Source organism: Myotis lucifugus, unplaced genomic scaffold, assembly GCF_000147115.1.
Source record: "Myotis lucifugus unplaced genomic scaffold, Myoluc2.0 scaffold_28, whole genome shotgun sequence".
Lineage (NCBI taxonomy): Eukaryota > Metazoa > Chordata > Mammalia > Chiroptera > Vespertilionidae > Myotis > Myotis lucifugus.
In genome coordinates this window covers 932750-953783 of record NW_005871076.1, presented here as the reverse complement: position 1 = coordinate 953783, position 21034 = coordinate 932750, and the positions used below count along the sequence as shown (strand labels likewise).

The 21034-nt window shown below is 38.5% G+C and overlaps 1 protein-coding gene across 2 annotated transcripts in view; it reads right to left on the bottom strand.

The window, feature by feature from the left end:
• Nucleotides 1–4932: 4932 nt before the first annotated feature.
• LARS (leucyl-tRNA synthetase) overlaps nucleotides 4933–21034 on the bottom strand; it is a 54909-nt gene continuing 38807 nt past the window's right edge. The window contains exons 25-32 of one of the 2 annotated variants that reach the window (XM_006086398.3): nucleotides 20120–20260; nucleotides 18963–19103; nucleotides 18602–18712; nucleotides 16493–16603; nucleotides 13806–13910; nucleotides 12195–12290; nucleotides 11151–11283; nucleotides 4933–6846 (exon numbers count right to left, since the gene is read on the bottom strand). In XM_006086398.3, coding sequence (XP_006086460.1) covers nucleotides 6641–6846; nucleotides 11151–11283; nucleotides 12195–12290; nucleotides 13806–13910; nucleotides 16493–16603; nucleotides 18602–18712; nucleotides 18963–19103; nucleotides 20120–20260 — 1044 coding nt within the window. In that variant the 3' untranslated portion in view covers nucleotides 4933–6640. The remainder of the gene's footprint in view (nucleotides 6847–11150; nucleotides 11284–12194; nucleotides 12291–13805; nucleotides 13911–16492; nucleotides 16604–18601; nucleotides 18713–18962; nucleotides 19104–20119; nucleotides 20261–21034) is intronic. The other variant, XM_023752003.1, reaches the window with a different exon arrangement.

Sequence of the window (21034 nt, the reverse complement as noted above, 5' to 3'; positions counted from 1 at the left end):
TCTTTTGGTGGAAAATCCCTTTGCTCTGAGATAACTCTAGCAAGCATCAATCTAGCAGTGTCACTCGGCCTTCCCTTAGGAGACTCAGAGGCCACAGATCCCTGCCGTGTCCTGTAGCTGAGAAGCAGCAGGGCCTCTCTTCGTCCCAGGACTGCTGGTCCAACTCAGCAGGATGAGTCCCACAACTAACCTGAGAGCGGGGGCAGAAAGGTCTTCCGGCCCGGACTCGGTACTTGAATCCGTCAGGAAAGTCGGTCTCCTAAAGTTTGCACTATGCCAGGTTGTCCTCCGCCTCAGGCTTTTCAGAGCTCCTAGACACCTCTACTCCTGGCCTTCCTTGACCGTGCCAGGAAAGAGGTGCCACTTGCTGCTTTCCTTCCCAGCCCCCAGGGGGTCAGTGAACAAAGGCAGGGATGGGCGGGCGATTGCCTCCCCACTGCTTGGAGTCCTCAGGGACTTAGGAGCCTCTGAAATATACCTCTAGGACATGCCTTATGGAGGTGTGAACCCCCCAAACATGGAAAATGTTTTTGGAGGCCAAAAAAATTAGACAAAATTGCACAGTGAGGGAAGGAGTCAGCAATCATAATTCAATGTTGTAGTAAAAAGACGACAGGAGGAAACTGCCAACTATGCTACATACTCCTGTCGTCAGACCCACGCAGAATGGTTGCTTGGGGTTCCGAACTTCAAGGCATTGACTTGAGCAAGTTGTTAACAAAAACCTATACAATACCTCCCAAATCAAGGGTCTTCAGGTAAAGCTTCGTAACTGCCTACGCTCCCTGGGTTCTGGGCAATCTTATTCTCTTCTTAACTGAAAGACAGCATCCCACATGAAGGACACCGCGTGTCTTCAGCTTTCCCCTCTATTCCAAGTGCTTAGCACAGTATTTGAAACATAACACCCATCAGTAATGTGTTGAATAAATATGATATACATGAAATTCAAGTTTATAAGAACAACAAAAATTAAGAGGTAATTACTTGCTTTGCCAAAAATATTTACAATAAGAGTGCTTTGACGAGCGAACAATCATTGTACATGCAAGCTGATCCCCATGTTTTAACATTCCGTTTGTGCCCAACTTTTCTAATCAAGCATCCATTGTATGATGTGACTAATCCACATGCCACACAGCTCCTTCACCTAAAAATAAAATGAAAAAGGAATGTTCTTCTCTATAGAAAAATGACAACTCTTTTTTAAAAATATATTTTTTTTATTTATTTCAGAGAGAAAGGGAGAGATAGAAACATCAATGATGAGAGAGAACCACTGATCTGCTGCCTCCTGCATCCTACTGGGGATGTGCCCTGACGGGGAATCGAACCCGTGACCTCCTGGTTCACCACTGAGCCATGCTGGCCGAGCATGACAACTCTTTATGAAAAAGAAATGACAGCATGAGGAGGTGAGCATTTCCAAAGCCCCCAACATAACTCCTTCAGCCAAGGAGCTTCGCGGGGGAACTAAATCTGTGGTCAAAAACTGGGAGCAGGATGTTCCCAAGGTGCCAATTCAGATCACACCTCCTTCCACAGATTTCTGATTGCAAAAGAAATAATGTATCTCATCTCTGGAGAGTTCCAGAAATTCTGGAAATGTATCTTGGCAATGGAAAGTTCTGAAATTGTTTTCTAAAAGTATCTTTACAACAAAAACTCTGGAAGTGACTTTAAAATATGTATCTTTATAATGAAAAGTCTGGACGTGATCAAAATGTATCTTTAAAATGAAGAATTTGGGAAATAACCAAATTTAGTATCACGAGTGGGGCATTATTATAACTGATACTATGCACCTCTTGAAATGATTCATAGGAAATAATGTTTAACCTAAATTTCACTGTCTCTAGAACACACTGTCCAATAGAAATATGCCAGTCTCATATGCAACTTTTCTAGTTTTAAAAGTAATTTTAATATATTTGACCCAATTTATTCAAAATATTATTTCAGCATGTAATCAATCTAAAAGAAAATTATTATTGAGATAGTTTGTATTCTCTCTGTCATACAAAGGCTTTGAAACTGGAAGTGTGGTCTACACTCTTACAGAACACCTCAATTCAGACTAGTCACATTTCTTTCTTTTTTTTTAATACATATTTTTATTGATTTCAGAGAGGAAAGGAGAGGGAGAGAGATAGAAACATCAAATGATGAGAGAGAATCACTGATGGGCTGCCTCCTACACGCCCCACACTGGGGATGTGCCCTAACCGGGAATGAAACCCATGACCGCCTGGTTCATAGGTCGACGTTCAACCACTGAGCCATACTGGCCGGGCCAGACTAGCCACATTTCAAATGTGCTCTAGACACATGGTTAGTGGCTAAATCACTGGACAGCACAGCTCTAGCCAAACTCCCAGCAAAACAAGAAAGAGAGGAATAAACGACCACCTCCTACTCCCCAGTGGAAGCGCAGTAGTCCCTTCTTTGTCACATTCTGCAAGCCCTTCGGAGCAAGGATCATGCCCCATCCTGAGCACAGCAACAGGCAATTAGGAAACTTAATTGATGCTGCAAGGCTTGGGTGGCATCTGAATATTTTCTAATACAGACGTGAAGTTATGTTCAAAGATATTAAGGAAACGGTTCAACAAAGTATCAACTAACATTGAAACTACCAGAGCCAGGCACATAGATATCTAACAAGTAGGCATTAGGTTTTGGACACAACTTCCACACACTCCAGAAGACATGAAGGCACGTATGATCTCATTCCCACTTCAAAAAAGTGATTCACCAGAGAATTAAATCCAACTTTTCATTTGTCCCTGGATCCTAAGAATCTTTATAATAAGGTCCAATTTACCTACCTGTTTCTAATTTTTCCCCTTCATTCCTCCAAGATAAGCATTCCATTTCTGGCGTCATCTTCCAAGCAATCCACGCATGTGTTCTCACCTGCTAGCCCCTATCCACACGTAGATCTAAAAGCGAGGAATGTGGCCCTGCCCTGTGTCACTGCTGCTCCAGTCCTGCTCACCCTTCATGTCCCACCTCATCTGAGAAGTCTTACCTGACTCTGGCCCATGCACACGCCCCCCTCCTCAGATCGAAAAGCCCTGACAATAGGCCGTGGCCAAATCCGCTCCTGTGTGCCGGTGTGCCTCCCTGTTCAGTAAGAGTGCTGCAATGGGCTGGGAAGACAGGCCAGGGCTCTCATGCAGCTCTGCTCGAGGGTACAGGAGACCTTGAGCAGGTCACTCTCCATCCTTAGCCCTGTTTTCTTAGGTGGCCTCTTTGCTATTCCTTCAGCACACCAGCTACATGCTCCTGCCTCGCCGCCTTTACACCTGCTGTCCCCTCTGCCCATGTGCACTCATCCATGGACCTACAAGCCCACGTCTAGCAATTTAGTCTTAAAATACACTCCACAAATACAAAACCACACCTAACCACTAGTGTTACTCTCTATATCTTTCTGTACAGATCCTATAAAACATCAAAATCTTGGAAGCAACCTAAGCACCCAACCATAGGAGACTGCGTGAATAAATTATGATACATCTTTCCAATTATATTTCACAAGGGGGGAGGGGAGGAGAGCAGAAGGAGAAGGAACATCTCCATGAACTAAACTGAGAAAATGTCCAGGCTATGTTGTCAACTTAAGAAATCAAGATGTAAAATAATTATAAACAACATGCTACGTTTTGCATGAGAAAGGAGAAATTAAAGCACACACAAATATTTTCAGAAAAAGAAACACGGGAAAGATAATTCAGAAACTAATGAAAATGGCTAGCTAAAGAGGGTGGGAATGTAGTGCAAGAGAGTAAAATTCTCTGGATGAACATAGTTTGACTTTAAAACGGTGTACATATTTCACATATTCAAAAAAGAAAAAGAAAAAACAAACTAAAAAATTGAATAAAAATAGAAACGAATGACTAACTCGATACTAAAACCTCAAGTAAAGAATTCATTCAAGTAACATTTGAACATAATGCTGACTTTGTTTTAAAGACAAAAAATTGCAAAAAAAAAATGTTAAAAGAAAATAAAGTTACCAAAGGTTAAAAGTAAAAAGATGGTCAAAGATATTCCACATGAACACTAACCCAATAAAAACTAGTGTTATTATGTCAATGTCAGGCAAAGTAGCCTTTAGGCAAAACATATTTCTAAAAATACAGAAGTATTTCCTAATTAGAAAAAGTTCAACTTACCAAGAACAACAACAAAATCTAAATTTATATGTGCCTGGTAACACAGTATAAAAATATAAAACAAAAACTATCTGAACTAGTAGGAAAAATAAGTAAATCCATGGACATGAGAGATTTTACTTTTCGTATACCTCTAAAAAAAACAAGTCAACTGATAAACAAAACAGTGCGATACGGAGTTGAACAGTTCCATCGGCAACTATGACCTAAGGCACATAGTCAGAACTCCACAATCTCAGAACGGACGTTCTTTTTAAACTCACATGGGACATGTATAAAAACTGGATCATATATTGGCCGGAAATTTGTCTTTTTAGAAGGAGGCATTAGGCAGGCTTCAGCGTGCTGGCATTGTGCTATTCTTTGATTATAAAGATTTTTGCTTTGTTGATAAACTGTTTTGCTGTTGTTCATTTTGTGTGTGTATTTTACATGTTTTGTGTGTGTACTATGTATCTTATTGCTCACTTTTTGTGTGTGTGCATTACATTTCACAGTTTAAAAAGAGTTAAAATCCTTTAGAAAGGAACGAGTCTCCTAACAATGCGATAAGCCCAATGCAACCTGTTTTCCCTCCAGCATTTCAATTGCTGTGTTTTTAGTGGAGCACCAGGTGAAGTAATGGCTTATGCTTAGAGGCTTCTGTGCACAACACCTATGTGCCTTTCAACACAAAAAGCATATTCAGTCCAGCAAGATGCTCATTCTGAGAGACACGCAGGAATTGACACTGAGGGAACTGAGCAGCCATGAATCCCAACTCACATTTAATCCAAGGCAGCCAAGGTTCACAGGCTTATTTAGTAATGCAGGCACAGCCACTCACAATAGTACAATTATTTCCTTTCTCCTTTTCCCCCCCAAGGTCACAGTTCAATTGTCTTCAGTTAAACATAAGTGGGCTTGTATAGGCACCAGGAAAACCTACTTTGATATGGGGAATAACTTGGGCTATGCAGACTGAGGGAGCAGCAAAAGGATCTAAAGGAGGGCAAACCACAAAGCAGTTGCCCCAAAGGAACCAATACCAATGACATGGTTATAGCCTACAGTAACCTTAAGCCATACACCCTGGGTAGTTGTTGTTATCATTATTCATCACTAGCACTTACTGAAAGCTCATCACCATCTCAGTGACATTACGGAAAGCTTACCACTTGCCAGGCACTACACTGTATATATGATTTTCCTAGATGGTTATCATCTCAACATCTCTCAATAAGCCTAGAAAGTAGGTACATTATTAGTTCTATTTTATAGGTGGAGAAACGGGCTGAGGAACTGGCTGACATCACCCACGTGGCAAATGGAAGGCACGGGAATCTAACCTAGCTAGCTGACTTCGGCCCCAATCCTCCTACCTGCTATGCTACAGTGCCTGCCCAGATAGAGGATGTTTGCACGTGATCGCTAAGGGCTTTGTCGGCTCTAACACTCTATCATTTGCTTTAATGAATCTATGACAGAGCATTCAACTAGGCCCAGAAATCTCAAACTGCACACAGCAAAATAAAGCAGCTCAATAAAATCTCTACATGACCCGGAAGTTAGCATTCAGGCTCCTTAGGTTATCAGAACTGGTCTTTCCCATATTGAACCCTTCAAGAAACGAAAATGTTTCTCTCCCCTGCCAGTCGATACCTAATCTTCCTCATTATGAAGACAGATGGCACAGACAGTATCGAAAGGCATTACAGCAATATAAAAAAAAACAAATTTGCAATACAGTTGACATGGTCTTTAAACACAACTGGACCCAAGACAAATTTGATAAATGCAATTTTCTGGGGGGAAAATATCCCCCTTTAAAAAGTGCCTAAATTTAGTGTAGCTGAAATAAACTGCTTATAAACTATTAACATTAGCCTTGGAAAAACAGTATTGGTGGTAAACTGAATATATTAAAGCTAAAAATTTCTTATAAATATAAGACCTTTTTGTTCTTTACACAGAATACTTAGTGGTCACAGTCAGGTCAAAATATTCTTATTTGTTCTTTTAAATAATCATCAGAGTTCCTTTCTTTAAAAAGCAAAACTAGCTAAACCTACTTTTTTTTCTTTAAAGAAGAAACAGCTAACTCCGTAATTGATATAATATAAAAAGTTGTCAAATACTCCTTAGCCTTTATAAGTATGAAGCACACCTCATAAAAGATGCCGACACTTCTGTGCTAATGTGAAAGACTAGAAGCTTCTGGGGATTAGGAATAATTTGTTTTTGTTTGTTTATTTTTAAGTATAATATAAACTATTTCTCTTAGAGGTCCCAAGAAGGAAAAAAAATTTATTAGGTCCAGGAATCAAAAATGAGTTGGTATAATTATGGTTACAAGCAGAATTGGATGGCTAGAAATGAAATCTATTTAGGCCCAGCCTAAGGGTCTCACAGCCAATCTGTAGGCACAAAGTAGAAGTAGCCCCGGAGAACAGGGCAAATCTCCCATCTGCGTGAGTTCAGTGAACCAGGTAGACCATTGTGTCACCAATATCCGCCCGCAGCCCGTTTTCAGTAAGATGGACGTTCTTGCTCACGAGGTCCACGTGGAAGACAGCATGCTCAGAAATGGGCGTCTTCCCAGTCAGCTCTTTTCCCAGGACAGGAATTCGCCTCGGCCCCAACAGTGGATCATCAAATCTCATCAGCTTCACTTTGGAAAGATCTACAGGAAAAAAAGCATTTAAGTACAGTCACTGACTCAAACCCATGCCCTGATTCTGATAATTCACATTTTACACACGTTATATCTAAATCATCAGATTATTAAATAGGACCCAATCTCAGAAAGCAAAGCTAAATCTAACAAAACTTTAAACTCTGCCAGCTTTCACCCAGATCAAAGATTGTCAGCTTCTGTTAATACATGCCCTGGAATTATAAACCAACAGGGAGGGTTGAGTCTAATTTTGAGCATTATCCTATAGCAGTGATGGCGAACCTTTTGAGCTCGGCGTGTCAGCATTTTGAAAAACCCTAACTTAACTCTGGTGCCGTGTCACATATAGAAATTTTTTGATATTTGCAACCATAGTAAAACAAAGACTTATATTTTTGATATTTATTTTATATACTTAAATGCCATTTAACAAAGAAAAATCAACCAAAAAAATGAGTACGCGTGTCAGAGGTTCGCCATCACTGTCCTATAGGGTCTTTCAAATCACTTTGTATATGCTTCAATTGACTGTCCTTCAGAATATCAAAAAGTCCAAAACATTTCTCTTGTCTTGCTTCCTCGAATAGATTAAAACTGTAAGCGTTGTTGGGTTGGTTTTTTTTTAGAAGGTAGTTTTGGAAAAAAGAATTACTATTCTAATATGTATTACCAGTTTCTCGTTTTGCTCAAAGGAACGCACTTGTATTGACCAGCTGATGAGACCGGCAGAGAAGGGAAGGCCAGGGAAGGGCACAGGGCCTAGAAGTCCCAGCCTCTGAGTGAGCCCCACGCCTCCTCTGCTGGAGATGCCTGACCTGCTCTGTGCAAGCTGATACGGTGGCTTCTGGCAAAGAAAGCACTTGTCCCTTTATCACCTTTATGAGCCAACAATCCTGCCCACAATTAAGTCCGAAAAAAAATTATTTATTTCAGCAATTCTGAGACTTCACAACACCAAATGGTTTTATTTTATGTGGTGAAAAACATGCTAAATGACTGCGAGTGGTGATTCTAGGTTTACATCTCAAAGTGCAGCACAGCTAGTGATGTAGAACTTGATCCACAGGAACAGAAGATAGTTTCCAAAGTACTTCCCACCCTTTCTAAAGCAGAGCGCTGGGTGGTCCGTGAGCTACACTCCCAGTTATGTTGCTATGAGAGTATGAGGCCTAGTGAGAGAGGGATAAGAGATAAAAGGAGACACTAACGCAGCTGGCGGCTATGCCTGGAGTACAAGTTATCCAGGCATTCTCTTCTCCTTGGGAAACAAAGACTGAAGGGCTGTGGGTTTAGAGGAGGGATCTTGGGGCTTATAGAGCAATTACCTGCGACTACCACGGAGGTAAACCCTGCCTGAGAGTCTCTGCAGAGGCCACATAATCTATTGCCAGATGCAGCACAAGCCCTGAAAGTTAAAGCGGGAAAGGAGCAGACACAGCCTGCATGACAGCCCTGGTCTCATTTGGGGGGGGGGGGGGGGGACACACGCAATTTTAATGGCTACTGCAATTCAACATGCACATCAGTGGTGCCAAATTATTTTGCTAGGAAAGCAGTGACTAGTTCTGCCCACAGATTTTATGCGCAAGGACTTTTACTGCAGATCTGCTTCTGTGTGTGTGTGTGTGTCCCTCTAAAACAGACCTCCCACATCATTCCAAGCAATTCTGAATCAAACTATTTCAAAGAAGCCTTAGTACTCAATCAGGCTTCTAAGTGACAACACACATTTGCTTTGATGTTTCGCCATGTAGATCATTACTGCCATTAAATCTTGGAGCGTTCTTAGTGGTTTTACCATCCTTTCTTATCCCAGACCTCATGGAAATTGTTGAAATCTGAGTCTGCAGCTACACAAGATTTAAGGCACTCAGAGCAGAGATGAGAGCAATTGGAAGTCCCTGGGGATTGATAATGTGAGATGGAGCTTTCACCTCCAAGCTCTTAGTTCATATGTGGCCTGGGCTGCGAGTGATTTAAAGTCATTATCATCAAATAGTTGCTCAGTGGTCTTTGTGGCGTAAAATGATGGTTTTAGCCCAGTTCCTCCTGGACCTGGATCATAATCACCCTCAATACAATTGGCACTAATTGGACGACGTGCTGGCTATTGTAGCAGACAGAGAAATGCTATTGAACTGCACTCCTTTCCCATCTCAGCTACTCAGCCCATATGCAACACAAAACAGCGAATACAGCCACAGAATGGCTTCCTATATACCCACATTCCAAACTTTTCTTTTTGTGGCTATCAGTTCTAAGGATGGTGCTATCATTCTACAGGACCTAGCTTAAGAGGGAACAGGACAGATGCCAGTAACCACATGGAGGAACCTTGGAGACACTGTGCTACGTGAAATAAGCCGGACAGAAAAGGACAAATTTTGTATGGTTCCACTTCTATAAGGTACCAAAACAGTCAGACACATAAAGGCAGAAAGTAGAGAGCAGTGGTTACCAGGGACTAGGGGGAGGTAGAATTATGGGGAGTTATTATTTAGTGGGTACAGGGTCTCGGCTTAGGATGATGGAAAAGCTCTCTCTTAGGGATGGATAGTGTGAAGGTTGGACCACAATGTAGATGTATTTAATGACACTGAACTGGACACTTAAAAATGACTAAAATGGTCCATTTTGTTTGTATAATTTACCACAATTTTAAAATAATGTCTCAAAACAATAATCTCTAGCCCTGATATATTGCTGATACACAGTGGAACCAGGATTCCTGTTTCCCTCCTGCTAGACACCCTTTCCCCTCACCCTCACAGATACAAACTTCACACCCCATCCAAACAATATTTTCTCCATAAATTCATTCCTGATGACCACAGTTGGAAATAATCTAACTCTTTTCTGTGCTGTGAATTTTATCTATACTTCTCTCACTGCACTCAGCAGTTTCTCCTTACTTAGGATCATGTATGCCAGTAGCTTAGTCCCCTATTCCTTCCCTAGATGCAGCGTCCTGATGAACAGTACTTGATGGACTCCCAAACCCCCAAGTGCATTCACAGGAGTCTCCACATACACACTTGTTGCTACATACACCACACATGACAGTCAATCAAGAAATGTCCACGAGCCCTGGCCAGTGTGGCTCAGTTGGTTGGGTGTCATCCCATGCACTGAAAGGTTGCCAGCTCAATTCCCAGTTAGGGCACATGTCCGGGTTTCGGGCTCAATTCCCTGTAGGGGACATGTGGGAGGCAGCCAATAGATATTTTGCCCTCACATTGATGATTCTCTCTCTCCCTCTCCCTCCCTCTCTCTCTAGAAATCAATAAAAACGTATTTTTTTAAATGTCCACACAAGCTGAACGGATGACTTCAAGAGAACAAAAATAACGGTAGAATGAATTCCAAAGGGCCATTTTAAGTCTTCTATGTTAATGGCATACTGTTAGCCTGAATATAGTACCATAAATTAGGTCACTGTCTGGGATTTGTAAATCTTTTCAGAAATTTACACTCATGGAATATGAACCAATCAACCCTCAACTGCCATCAAGAAGAGAGGAGAGAGATAATGCAAAATAGGGAATCTCGACATTAATCTGTCTTCATAATTGGGAAGAAAAATAATACAGAGACATAATGACTCCCTTCGGACTATGCTCAGTCTAAGACCTGGCTGATCGATGAGGAAAAGAATCTATAAACTATTATATTAGATATAATCATAGAAGATCTCGACTTAATTAATCTTGATAAGAAATTAAGATTATTTACATATTTCTTTTGGAGGCACATTTTTTAGAAGAATGAGCTTTGGAGTCGGATAGACCTGAGTTTGAATTTCAGCTCAAGGATTTACCAGCCGAATGAACTCGGCACGTGATTTAGCCTTTCTGACCTCCACTCCTCTTCTGTGAGAGGGGAATGCCAACACCTATCGCGGTGCAAAATGATTAAATGGCTAATACTCGGCACTCACTCAGTAACGTTTCCTCTGCTTCTCTTCCTTCCCCAGGAACCGACCCAATTGGGCAAGTTAGTTTAGACTATAAAAGGTGTGTCTTTAATTCTGAAAACCTCTAAGAGAGAGAAACTGCTTGTTACAATTTTAGAGCGAGAAGGAGTCTTAGAAACATATGTAATCCAGTAACCTCACTTTAACTAAAAGCTCAGTTTAGAGCTTAAGTGACACGGTCAAGTCACCAAGCTACCTCGTCACAACGTCCCAAAGAGAATACAGGTCTCCTGATGCTGGGTCCAATACTCGCAAGCCAGGTACTGTTCTTTCTCCCCTCCCCCTAAAACTCATCAAATCCACACGCGCCTGCCAAATGCACAGGGAAACCATTTACCTTTGATTCCTCGGTCCACTTTCATTAAGCGCCTGATGATAGAATCGCGGGTATCTCCTTGCCTGATTTCAATTTTGGTTGAGAAGTGGCCATTGGATGGCTGGGGATTCACTATGAAAACTGACACACCAGGCTTAGGAAAATAAAGAGAAAATAATTGTTACAGGAAATCAAACTTGAATACTGCTGAGCGAAGAGGAATCTCTGCTACATTTTTAATGCCCAAAGAAAGACAGATTTAATTCTGGTATCTAAAATCCTGACAAAGGGATACACAAACAACAGTGTGGTGGTTGCCAGAGGGAAGAGGGTAGGGGGCGAAGGAAGTCCTAACATATGACGACAGGAGATTTGACTTTGGGTGGTGGGCCCACGGTGCAATTTACAGATCTTGTAATATAGAAACCCACATCTGAAACCTATACATTCATGTTAACCAATGTCACCCCGATAAATTTAATAAAAAATGAAAAAGACTCACATTTCAATTTTCATTGTATTTTTTAATAAAAACTAGGTGTGTTTTTTGCCCAGCTGATGTGGCTCAGTGGTTGAGTGTCAACCTATGAACCAGGAGGTCACAGTTCAATTTCCATCAGGGCACATGACGGAGTTGTGGACTCAATCCCCAGTGGGGCCTGTGCAGGAGGCAGCTGATAGATGATTCTCTCTCATCGTTGATGCTTCTATCTCTCTATCCCTCTCCCTTACTCTCGTTTTAAAATCAATAAAAGCATATTTTGAAAGAATAAAATAAAAACCAGGTTTTGAAAATCGTGTTTTTATTTTTTAAATCCACAAATAACATCTGATGCCATCACTTATAGTAGAGTAAGGAAAAGTGCATACTGCACCAACCAGGGAATTAAGAGACTCAAATCCACCCCCACTTCTAACAAACTATGTAGCCTGGTCCAAACCAATCACTTTACTTCTCTGGACCTCCCTTCCTTCATCTTTAAAATGATGGGTTTAGATGTAATGATCTCTAAGGTCTCTTCTAGCTCTAAAATGCAATGATTCGGTGAGATTCTTGCAACTTACTTCTGTTCTGAAAACATTAAGTGGTTTCCCAGGACAGCATTCTTCCCTGACTTTATCTTCTGCTTCAGAGGCACACTTGACTTCTATGTGTTCTAGCTAAATAGAGGAGGGAAAATGGAAGCCATTAGTATCACTTAATATGATTGAAATTAATCATCACCTCATTTCACCAAAGAACAAAACTAGGTTCTCCACTTAACATGAAATGGTCTGTGCAATTTTATTATTTCCTATATAAACATTAAATGAGATCTGTAATCAATTACTTAACTCTGATCTTAGCTGTCTCATAGTACTGTTATTTACATAGTGACATATACCATTTTCTATAATGAAATCTGAAATTTACCTGCTGAATAAGAGAAAATGAAAAATCAGCATAAAAGGCTGACCTTAAATAAAGTTCAGAAATTTAGCATTTGAGAATAAAAGCCTTCCACGTAAATAAACTCAGAAATGTAACATACTGCATATGCCTGAATATAAGATGACCCTACATGTGTCCCCACTTCCCAAAGTTCCAAGTTTTTTACTTCCATGAATATACATATATGAATATTTAAAACTATCCTTAAAATAGATGTCTACTAATATTTATTAATTTATTTATTAACTTATTTATTATTACAAAACATACAATGTTTATTTAGAAGTAACTATCTTTCATTCTAATATTCCATGAAAAAATTTATTTACTCTAAACCTGCTTTTTTTTTTTTTATTTCAGAGTCTCCATTATCACTGAGTCTTCTAACAATTTTTCTAAAGCAGATTATCTTTCCTCTGCCTAAGTGGTCTGAGAGACAGCATTTTTAGAATTGATATATGAAGCTATGACTGGGGCAGCATGGTGGGACAGGGAGAATATGTGAAAGCTATTGGTAATGTTCTAGTTCTTGAGTTGGTAGTAGATTCATGGGAGTATAAAAACAGGAGATATAACGCAGACATAGGGAATACAGTAAATAGTATCACAACAACTTTGTATGGTGACAGATGGTTACTAGACCTATCCCGATGATCATTTCATAACATATATAAACGTTAACTAATTACGTCATACATCTGAAACTAATATAATATTATATGTCAACTATTTAAATAAAAAGAGCTTTATATTCCAGAATGGAAATTTTAAAAAAAAATTTAAATCTGAAAATATGACCAAATAATAATATATCATGAACCAAGAATTCTAACTAACCCAATTCTGTAAATCTGAAAATAAGGGATGGAGGAGGGGAGGGAAAGAAGAAGCAATTTAGAGTACCTCCTAATATGAGCGATTTTGAAAGTATTTGAATATAAGTCCTAGACTCACTTTTTAAAAGACAATTTGTATGTGTGTGTGTGAGGGGGGAATCCAGGTATATATAGCTAGTATTTTATATACAGAATAATTGATAAGTGAAATAAGACAACAGGTCATTTTTTCTTCCTACAACTTCTATACCCACTCATTTTCTTCCTTTCCCCCCAAAATTGTGACTGATATATTTGGCAAAGTTCGTAAACACAGAAGATGAAGTTTATAAAAGGTCTATTATAAAACAAAAGAACTAGATATGTTTACTATGGTTAATTAGTTATTACACTCCTAGCTCCTCTTACCTCAAGGGAATTGGTCAGGTAGACTATATTCTCCATGAGCACTGCCTGTTCATCGAATTCTAATTGCAAATCCAGAACACGAGGTCCCACCTTCTCCAGATTTTCCTAACCGCCAAAATGGTTTTGAAAAACAAAATCACATTAACAATATATTGAAAAGAATATATTTCCTCCAAAGCAATCATTCTTCTCTCAATTGATAAAATCTTCAAATTTGAACAGTTAAAGCAAAGGCCTTGGACTCATAGCTTCTCTTATCTATGTCTGCTTGTTAATGAAATTACTAGCTCAGAATAATTATCATTTTAAATATGATAAGATGAAGGCAGCAATGAAATGACTGGAAGGATAAGGTTTTCAGATTCATAAAGTAAATATGATTTTATCTTAGTTTATTTAGACTGACTTAATAGGCAAGCCAAAAGACTGCTTTGACAAAGAATCAAACAAATGTGTGAAAATATCCCTTCACGTAACAAAAATAAATTAACTAATTAATAATAATAATAACATTTTCCAAGATACCAAATCTTTAAAGCTATTTCACAAAACAGTAAATTAATAATAAATTCCCTAACATATTCCTACAAATTTTAAAATAAAATGTAAAAATTCAGACTATAAGGATACTCAGATAATCCTGTGACATATAAAAAATAATTTATGTTCTTAATTTTCTTGAACATGAAATAAAATATTTTGCCAACTCAAAATATAACCAGAGAAAGCCAAGTTCAGATGCACAAACATAGCTAACTACCTCCAATAGGGTGCATGTACATGAAAGTGACCTGACATGATTCCCAGTATTGACTGTTTTCATTTACCATCTAAGTCTGTTTCTTTTCCCATGGAAAAAAAAATTCTTAAAGGTCATTTTCTTACTACCAGAGTAATTAAACATTTTTCAACACCACTAATATGCCTGGCAAATCCCCAATATTACTGAAAAAATATATTACTACTCAAATAGTCTAGCATTGGTTTTTAAAAAGCCAACTCTTGAATCTAAAATCTTATTACTACTTTTCAAATCAGTTTCTCTGAATTCTGTTAATGCACATCTTTGCAACCAACAATGTAAGGATAGTTTATTGAATCCATATATTGACAATGGATCTGGCAATCTGACCAATGGGACCACTGACTAAGGAGCAGACCAGCAGACATATAACTTGATTGGTATAGGTCTGTGGTCGGCAAACTGAGGCTCGTGAGCCACATGCGGCTCTTTGGCCCCTTGAGTGTGGCTCTTCCTAAGCCTTAGGAGTACCCTAATTAAGTTAATAACAATGTACCTACCTATATAGTTTAAGTTTAAAAAATTTGGCTCTCAAAAGAAATTTCAATCGTTGTACTGTTGGCATTTGGCTCTGTTGACTAATGAGTTTGCCAACCACTGGTATAGGTCAACCCAGAATTCTAAATTCTCAGACTTGAAATATCGTAATTTGAAAATTAATCTAAAGTACAAGAATTACTACTATGTGCCCAGCAGGCTGGAAAACACTGATTTACTTTTTTTTTAAATTACTGAGCCTACTTCTTGACAGGTAGTATTCAAGTGTGTTAAAACTATTATTTCATTGACTCCTCACATTACTCTTAAAAGGTAGTTCTATTAATTTCCTCACATTATAGATGAAAACTTTGTGACCCAAAGATTTTAAGTAATTTGTCTAAGGCCTCAAAACTAAGAAGTTAGAGGCAAACAGGGTTTGCACCAAGATCTGCCTGGCCCCAGAGCCTGAGATCTGAAGCAACATACAGCCTACTTTCTATTTCTCTTTGTCAAGAAATCCAATAGATCAGCTATGTATATGGAGAAAACTAAGAGTCTAACCCAATGATCCCTAATGGAGGAACTGAAGGGGAGAATGCTGATTTTGCCTGCAGGAGACATTTAGCAATGTCTGAAGACATTTTTGGTTGTCACAGTGGAGGCGGGTAAAAGGGAGGGTCTACTGGCATCTAGTGGGTAGAAGCCAGGGATACTGCTAAACTCTATAGTGTACAGGACACAAATAACTATCTGGCCCAAAATACCAATAAAGCCATTGCTGAGAAACCCTGGTTTCAACACTATAAACAACATTTATCTGGTTACCCTAAACCTGTAGAAATGTAGGATTCCTGGTTCCAGTAATAGGATCTAGAAAAACACCCTAATATACATCAAAAGAATATGCTTCCTCCCCAAACTGAAAAAGAGGGGAGGTAGAACATGAAGAGAATCATTTAGTGCAGCAATTCTAAACCACTTCTCCTCCACCAGACATAATTTCACATACTCAGCAATTCCACAGCTAAAGCCCACACCGGGTTGTTCATGTCCCATAACCACTGATTGAGAAGTGCTATTTCATGGATGGGTAGGAGGTAATCAACCAAAGACCTTGTATGCATATATGCATAACCCATGGATATAGACAACAGGGTCCCAAAGGCCTGGGGTGGGGGGTAGACGGTAGGGGGAGGTGGGGGATTTAGGGAGGGCTGGAGGGGGCCAATGGGGGACATATGTAATATTTTCAACAATAAAGAATTATTTTTTACAATTAAATTTTTAAAAAAAGAAAAGAGAAGTGCTATATCAGCAGATACCTTGGGGGAGACTTCCCCCTCCTTCTACTGGCCTGTCTAACCATTACTCATGTGGTCTCAGCTCTACAAGGCCCACAGCTTACCTTAATCATGGCAACAAATGGCATCACTTTCTTCATATATTTCTTCAATTCTGGCAAACTGCCTAGTTCAGTAGCAAGGATTTTGTTATCAGGCAATTTTCCATTATTGTTCTAAAAAAAAAAAAGAGTTGGAGAGGAAAGTAGAGGAAAATATTTTAAAGATGATGGAGGACTGATGTGCCTGTAGGAAGCTGGACGGACACAGAATGACCTCAACCAATCGGTGGAGAACAGGAAGAGGGTGCAGCCCTAGCATCACGAGGAAGGGGAAGGTGAATGAGTAGCACGGAAGGGAGTCTCGCACCCCTCGAAATTCATACAATACATGATTTTGAGGGTAAAGAAGAAAAGCAGGTACACTGTGGTGAATATTACTAGTATCTTTTTTCTGACAATAATGGCACCTCCAGGATTGTAACACTAGATCTCATCTGGTGAGAAAACAAAATGGTCTTATAAACTTCTAGAAGTATTTCATTATTTATATCAAAATGAAAACTGCACACAACTATCATACAGATTTATAATCTGCTTTTGAACACTTTGTTACACATTAGCACCATCATGCACAAAAGAATCCCAAGCTACGGACCTGTTAAAAAGCAGTATTATTTCTATCCACTCAAAATCAAGTGCCTGTATCATATATCACTAATATGCGTAAGTCCCAAATGTGCTGTGTGAATTTAAATTCACTTCTGCAAACACCAGCTGTCCCCTTTAATAGAGTGAGAAAGCAAGCAGCCTTTTCAGAGTTTGGGGTGACTCATTTTCTCCTTATTGTAGAAACATAGTATCAAAGCCAAGGGTTGGGAATAAATCTAAATGAAAAGTAACATATCGTAAGATTTCCCATAAGCCATTTACTTTCAATTCTAACCTTTACTAAGTAAGGTACATGGAAAAAAAATTTTCTCTACTTGTCAATGTGTTGCTTTGAAATACAATGAAAGAGAAAAGGAGAGGGTGGGAAACACCCCTTTTCCTTATGTCACGAAAAGGCACCATATTCCACGTAAGTACACTCTTGATTACAAACTAACATTCTTTTGGATGAATACAAAAATTTTAAAGGAAGCTAATCGTTCCAAATACCAAAAGATGATGTCGTTTTGAAACTGTACAATAACTAGTTAATGAATACTACGTAAAATTGGAACTTCTAAAAGAAAAATAGTGCGCATTTATTTTTAAAACCTGGGACATTGCATACTATATTTAGTTCTTCTACTGCTTCCTTGAAAATGTTGGTATGAATATTCAACTCACTGAGGCACAGTTTCAGTTCTCTACCTCTGAAAGTAGTGTTTACTCTTACTTATAAGTCAAAATCTGCAAGCAGATTCTAGAAGCTACTTTCTATTTCTATTACACACAAATGGGAAAATAGTTCTCCATAAAATTAGGTTCACAAAGAATAAAAAAAACACTTGCTCTTCTCTTTCCATCAAATTTTGCAAATATAAAAGTTTCTCTATATAATTCTGAATTAACTATAAAAATTATTGAGGCAAAATTCTAATAAAGGTCTATAAAATCAAAACTAGGGATTTTTCCTTCATGTTATCACTTTATGCTTTGGCCATAATCTCTATTCTCTATTTGCTCTCTCTCTCTAAGGGCATCTTCATGGTTTGTGTCTAAGTCTAAATATTGAGTTTCCTTTCAATAGAGCTATCATATATAATAGCTACTTACCTGACGGAGACAAAAACAACATCAAGCTCTCCATTTCTATGGGTAATTATTAAACTGAACATTTTCTTTTAAATTGCTCAAGAACCAAGCTTCGAGTTTTTCAGACATAATAAGGTTAAAGTTTCATGAATCTCAGCGTTTTTGCTTCATAATTTTAATCACATGGATGAAAAAGTCCTAAAGTCTTTAATTACATGCAACTAGATTCAAGCGTCCAAAATGGTGAAAAACAGCAGCTTTCCCCCTGGCATCCATTCAGGAGTCACCAAGGACAACAAAGGATGCTCCATGACTAGAGGTAATGAAACTAAGCTGTCGGTCTTCCCTCTCTCGGACATTGTCAACATCCTAAAAACAAAAGCCGCACAGGGAGACACCACAAGGTTGGGGGCAGTCTGCTGAGAGCATCACCTGAAAGTGCTGACGCAGAACTGACAGGGTGGTGTGTTGCCAGGATGGATAGTTCTTCGCCACATAGATGGTGCAATGGGAAGGCTTCTGAGGTGGTAGCGTGTCAGTCTTCTACAGAGTAAAAGAGAAGGAAAAAACCCATGCAATCACTTTCATATAAACCCACAATGAAGAACCCTCCCCCAGGATATACCACTACTGCCTTGAACATTAAAAAAGACACGTAATGCAGAACTGCATTAGCAATGAAGACAGCCCTACACACTTTAATGAAAGTTGCCTTAATTTTCATTACTGTTAAATACTAATTGACCAGTAACTTTTCAGAAATGACCTTTAAAAAAAAAAAAAAAGACGTCACCTTCCCTTTAGCTGGCATCATGTAATTCTTCAGTCGCAGTCTAAGGTCATGTGCGACCTCCATGAGATACTGCGAGGAACGTATCAGGACGTCATCCACAGGACCCACGGCAGGCCAGGAAGCACGCATAACTGAGTCAGGCTTTTAAGTAAAAACAGAAAGGCTCAGGGAGATTAGACAATACGACTCTTTTATGATTCTTGATTACGATTTCATACCAAAGCTACCATCTGCAATGGTGTGCTCGAAGTTCAAACCCTGACTCCACACAGCACACTTCCACAGCCCCTGACCTAATGTTCCCGAATTCAAGCTGTGAAGTCTTACTCTACATTCTTAATTAGCATCCATTTGTACGAGCATGTTAATACCCACACACATATGCTCACTTTCAAAGAAAATTATGTAATGCTAATTTGCCTCAATTTAATCATTATTATATAAATCATGCACACTCTCAGTTTTTATCCTATTAATACATCCAGTACGGAAAGTATGGCTGTGTGGTATATACACCATAAGCACATTTCTGTATTGTTTGTGCAGTGAAAAATGCAAAAGAGCCTGGCTAATAAGGTTGGAAAGGAGTTATTAAACCAGCCAATCTGTTTATCTGCAAGCCAGGGAGAAATAATTGAATTTATCTTCACAGTAAAAATGCTAATATAATATCCCTGAATATGCAGCCCTATATATATGCCAGGAATTTTATATAAAGCAAGAATATTTATGCAAATATACACTCCTATCTTTGTTTATAAGCAGTTCATAACATTTCTATCTTTCTCAATATTTTCACCTCTTTAACAAACAGTTGGAAAGGCAATATTAGTTAGACATGTATTTAAATATATACCTGAATATATTTAAATGTATTATAACATTTCCTAACAGGAATTAGGTGAGAAGCCACATGCATATAGTCAATGTTTATAAAATATATACACTGTGCATATAAACAAAGGCACGCACATGATGTTGTCTAAACAGGAGGCAGCTTCAGTTACCCTGTTGTAATAATTATGATGATGAATGTAGCATTATTCTTAAAATATTCATTTTCAGCATTTTTCTCTTAACTAACAACATTACCCCAACATTTATTTAATGAGACAAAAATCAAAACCGGCCACAACATCTTAAATGCATAAAGATACCTTTCCCAGGAGTGTCCAGATGTGCTCACACAAATGTGGACAGAATGGAGCCAAGAGAAGTGTCTGAACTTCAATGAATCGGAACACGAGGTCTCTGTGCATCCCTTCAATGGCCAGTTCACGGTACTTATCTTTCGCGGCCTATAAAATTGGATATTATTTACCATTTCTCTCCCCATACTTCTTAATAGTAAAGAGAAAAAAATCAGTATCTCTCTTAACAGCCGATCAATGTTCTCTCATTGATGTTTCTATCTCTCTAGCCCTCTTCCTTCCTGTCTCTCTAAAAAAAAAAAAATCAATAAAAACATATTTTTAAATAATTTTTAATAAAAATTTCTTAATGATAACTTAGTTACGCATTTTTAAGTTTTAGTCTTTTAAAATTCCATAATGAATTTTTGTAAAGGTATTACTTTAAAAATTTGCAAGTAAATGTATATCAATCCTTGTCCAAAGGATACTGCAGTTTTATGAGTCTGAAGAAAAAGTTTTTGAAAGGACATTTTGTAACAGACATTAAAGCTGAGCAATTTAAACTGTATACTAAGGGCAAATGCTCGGCATATAGAAAAGATATTAAGTATCAAAAAAGGCTATACCTATGACACACTGCTAAGCTCAGCACTTACCCTTATTTAACCACATCTATGAAAACCAAGTTACAGAAATCCCAATGTGATATTTAACACAACTGATTTTGAGTAAAGCTACATTTTCACTTTAAGCACTTGAACTGCCAAACTTGAGGAAATACTGACACCTTGTGGAAAAACTCAGAAAATACTGATTTTCCAACTAAAAGCAGTTACAATTATGCCTTTATTTTTCTTTTACTTTTTTATGCCTTTATTTTTTATCAACTTAGAAATGCTTTTCTGGAAAGAATTATTGATTTTTAAATTTAATCTCTTT